This window comes from Cystoisospora suis (assembly GCF_002600585.1).
Source record: "Cystoisospora suis strain Wien I chromosome Unknown contig_4843, whole genome shotgun sequence".
Lineage (NCBI taxonomy): Eukaryota > Apicomplexa > Conoidasida > Eucoccidiorida > Sarcocystidae > Cystoisospora > Cystoisospora suis.
Window position 1 is genome coordinate 5,871 of NW_027157635.1, and position 4,524 is coordinate 10,394.

Below are 4,524 nucleotides of genomic sequence, written 5' to 3' on the forward strand. Positions count from 1 at the left end.
TCCTGTCTTTCTATCTCTCTCTCTCTCTCTATCGCTCGATCTACCTATCTGTCTCTCTCCCTATCTATCTTCCGATCTAAGTGCCCCTCCTCCATCAATTCTAATGATGAAGACGGGGTAGAGGAGGAGTAGTAGTGCTAGTAGTACCAGTAGTATTAGTAGTAGTAGTAGTCGCAACCTCTTTCGTTCATAACGACTTCATAAAGCCTATATCTATCTCTATATCTCTATATATAGTCGGGGGCCAAAGGACTTCGTTAACAGGGCCCGATACATTCTCATAATACTCCTCACTACAGCTACTACTACTACTCCTTACCTACCTCTTAATCTCCTCCTCCTCCTCCAACTACTACTACTACTACTATCTCCATGGTCTTATGGTCTGTCTTTTTTCCTTCTTCTTTCTCTTCTTCTTCTTCCGTGTGAAAGGGAGAGAAAAAGAATTTCCTCGATTTCGCTGAGCCTTCTTTCATCCATCTCTCGAAGGATGACAGTGAGAAAGAACTTCTCGACCTCTCTCTTCTCCAAAGACGTCGTCCCCTTTCTTTCTTTCCTTCTTTCTCTCGTTGCTGATCCATCTGTCTATGTACGCATGCAAATGCATGGACAGTCCGTTCTCTTGCACAGCTCAATCATAACATATAGGAAACCCGAGGTAAAAGATAAAGAAAGAAAGAAAGAAAGAAAGGAAGCAAACAAGCAGAGAGAGAGAGAGAGAGTGAAGAAGAAAAAGAAGAAAGAGAAACACCTCAACGAACAACATACAACATCTTGGTAGTAGTAGTAGTCGTCGTCGTCTTTCGATGCCTCAAAATCGTGATAGTGGCAATAGGAGGAGAAGAAGGTCTGTCTACCTATCTCTCTACCTCCTCTTCATCTCCTTCGGCCGACTCTGATCATGATCTATCTAACTATATGTCTTTGATATCTCTCTACTCTGTCTTCAATCTATCTATCTATCTTTAATCTATCTATCACTCGTAGGGAATGATGAGATGGTCAGGTACGGTGAGTTCCTTAGTCAAGTGGAGAGATCGAGCGAAGAAACAGATTTTAAGAAAGAGAGAGAGAGACAGAAGGCGAGGGTGTATGTACACCTTCAAAGAAGGCCGCGGGCGCAGGGGATGGAGCTGCGAAGGAGTAGGTGAGGTGTACGTACACCGCCCCCGGACGCGTGAGAGAGAGGATTGAGTAGTCAGCACAAGTGTATGTACCTCTCTCTATATACGCAGTCATCCCCCTCATCTCCCACATTCTTCTTCTTTATCTTCCTCTTCTCTTCTAAGGTGTTTCTTCTTCCACATGGAATCCTCCATATACACACACTTCGCTCTTATCGACAAAGAGATCACGATCGTAGTGATAAGAGGGGCAAACGCATGCCTTCAAAACGCCTCCTCCTATTCCTATTCCTAGTATTATACCTAAGACTACGACTACTACTACTACTACGACTACTGCCTCCCTCGGTCTTTTTCTTTTCTTTCGTCAGCTCCTCTGAAATATAACACCTCCATCGCACACTTCGTATTCCTCCAGCAAAACTTCTTCTTCTCTCTGTTGGACTCGAACGTGGAGGAGCATCAGATAGGAAACCTCTCCCTAGAAACTCTCTCTCTGCTTATCTCTCCATCTCTCTTTCTCTCTAACTTTCCTCCTCTCTCTCTTTTTCTTTCAATCTTTCTTTATCCTTTCTACTTCAGGTGTATCCGGGTCACCTAGTAGACTTTCCTCTTTACTTCCACAGCCCCCCCCCCCTCCATCTTCTTCTTCTTCTCCATCATCAGAGAAGAGGTCTTTTTCTTCTCTTTCTTGGCCACTCCTCATTCTTCTTGAACTTCCTTCATCTCTCTCTTCCTCTTCATCTTCTTCATCTTCCTCTTCTTCTTCACCCTCCCCCCCCTGCGGCTCTTCTCCCTTTCCTCTCCTCAAGGCTAACAAGGAAGAAGATAAGAAAGAAGAAGAGGAAGAAGAAGATCTTTCTACATACTCATGATGATCTCCATAGTTCCACAGGCTCACCACGTAGCCTCTTAGGCCTTTCAAGACACCTCCACGCGCATCCTCGTAGGGTCTTGTCGTGTAATAGACGACCAACGTTTGCATGCTTAGTGTTAACGACCTCTGATAGATACCCGCTAAGGTCATACTAGGATGAAAAGGAGTCCGGTGATGCTTTGTATAAAGTCGTAACCTTTCTGCTCCTTCTCCTTCGCACAGGACTCCTCGTCCTTTGTTTGATGCAGCTATTCCTGAGCTCTCTTCTGGGTCGTCGCTTCCTGAAGCCCCTGTGCTTTGTTTGTCTTTCTCTCCAGGAGCTATTAGACCCGTGGAAGAAGAAGAAGAAGAAAAAGATGAAGAAGGGGGAAGAAGAGAATACGGAGAAGAAGACTCTTGAGAATGGTGATTTAGACCTAACTTCCAGGCGAGATATCGACATAACTGCGAGACAGTGATATGACTTGATCGTGTAATGAGGCGATCACGTGAAAGAGAAGGAAGCGAAGAGATAGAGGGATCAGGAATGAACTGAAAGTGCAAATAGCCATCCGAAGGCATTTTACTTAGCTTACTATCGAGCTCTTGTCTCTTACGTCGTAAGGCTTGTCTCTGAAGCCTCAAGATAGCTCGAGCGCTCGCACTAGTTGATCCAGGAGAAGATAAAGATGAAGCCCCCCCCCCTTCTCCTCCTCCTGACGTCGGTGCTATTTCTGATAAGGTCTTCGAGAGAGAGAAAGGAGAAGAGGATTCAGATGAGATCAGTGAAGAGAGAGAGGTTGTCGATACAGCAGAGGAAGTCGCCAATGCAGCGGCTAGCTCAGAAGAGGAGAGGAGAGATCCATCCGTATCGACAAAAGCCGGGGGAGGTTGCCCTGAAAGGCGCCTTCTATAGAAAGAAGAAGGAGATGAAACAAAAGAAAGATGAGAGGGAAAAGAGGATTCGGCAGCATCTGAGAAATCTGACTCTCCCTCTTCTCCTTTGGCATGATGGTGATACGAAGAAGAAGAAGAAAAGAAATGAGACGACGAAGAGTCAGAAGGATGGCGAAGAGGAAAAGAAGAAGACTTCGGATGACGTAGACACGAAGAAGAAAGGTCTCCATGACGAGGTTTATCTCTCTTAGCCATTCCATCTCGACTCCCTTCATACTCTCGTTCTTTCTGTTTCGCCTTATATACGGAGGAGCTCTCTGTGTGAGACTTATTTAACATTATATCAGCTTCATCTTCATCTGTATCCAATTCAACGACTCTCAGTCGCTTCTTTCCACCTCTTCCTTTGCCTTTCTCTCCATTCCTTTCATAATTCTCTTCGTCACCTTCATCTTCCTCTTCTTCATCCATCAACATTACCCTATCTTCTTCGTCTTCTTCTCCACTTATTCTCTTACAGATTCTCTTCTTCCTCATCTCTTCTTCTCTCTTCTCTCGATCTTCCTCTCTTTGTCTCCCCTGTCGTTGCTGTAACCTCCCTGATGGTCTACCTTTTCCTTCTCCTCGGAACGCCTCATCTTCATCCCCCTCTTCTTCATCTTCTTCTTCTTCATCTTCTTCTTGATCTCCCTCTAACTCATCTCCCTCCTCCTCTTCCTCTCCCTCCTCTTCTTCATCTTCATCGTGATCAAGATCTCCTCCTCTTGCGTCTTTCTTTCTTCTTCGGCTTCCGGGCCAACCGGTTTCTCCTCCTCTATGCTTCCAACATCTCTTACGAGCAGCTCTCTCTCTTCTTCTTCTTTCGTCGTCTTCTTCTTTTCTCCTTCTTCTTCGACCTCCTTCCATCACGTCTCCTCCCCCCCCTCCTCCTCCTTGATGAAACATTCTTAGATTTGACTTCGTTACGAGCTCTGCATGTTTCTCTTCAAAGGCTTGAATATCGCAGAAGAGCCGTCTCACCATACGATCAAAGGTTCGATCCGGCCGGAGAGCCCGGCGGCTAGCTACGTGTATTCTACACTGGGGACATTCCCGTAGGCCTGTTCTGACGCACTTCTCGATACAGTCGGCACAGAATCGATGCAAACAGTCTTTCACAACGACAGCATTCTGAAAGATCCCTAGACATATAGGACAAGATAAATCACATCGGAGATCCGTCTGACTTAGGGTGGTGAAGGAATCGAGAAGAGAAGACGAGAGATCTTCTCCTTCCTGGCGACTGGTAATGTGGCGTGGAAGAGAGATAGCATCATAGAGAGAGATACCTGCAGGTAAGGCTGCTTGAAGATCTAAATATTCCTGGCGTGTCCTGCCCCAGAGAGTGTTATGCAGACGATCATAATCTAGATACGACAAACTACGGGCGCTCATGCGAGGAAAAGATGAGAAAGAAGATGATGAAGAGGGAAGAGAGGTAGATGAAGAAGAACAGGTAGATGGAGGAGAAGAAGAAGAGGTAGATGGAGGGCTACCGGTAGGTGGAGAAGAAGGAGAGGTAGATGATGATGAAGAAGAAGAGGTAGATGGAGGAGCGGTAGGTGGAGAAGAAGGAGAGGTAGATGATGATGAAGAAGAAGAGGTAGA

At 45.8% G+C, this 4,524-nt stretch overlaps 1 protein-coding gene across 1 annotated transcript; it reads right to left on the reverse strand.

Annotated features, from left to right (window-relative positions):
- Positions 1–450: 450 nt before the first annotated feature.
- On the reverse strand, positions 451–4,520 carry CSUI_008571 (zinc c3hc4 type (ring finger) domain-containing protein). The gene has a single exon (XM_068068699.1). It carries the CDS (start codon positions 4,309–4,311, stop codon positions 1,678–1,680), a length of 2,634 nt encoding a protein of 877 aa, XP_067919323.1. The 5' UTR covers positions 4,312–4,520; the 3' UTR covers positions 451–1,677.
- Positions 4,521–4,524: the final 4 nt, after the last annotated feature.

Bases quoted from the DNA above. Each gene is read 5' to 3' on its own strand.
- CSUI_008571 (XM_068068699.1), bottom strand. From the start codon at position 4,311: ATGAGCGCCCGTAGTTTGTCGTATCTAGATTATGATCGTCTGCATAAC.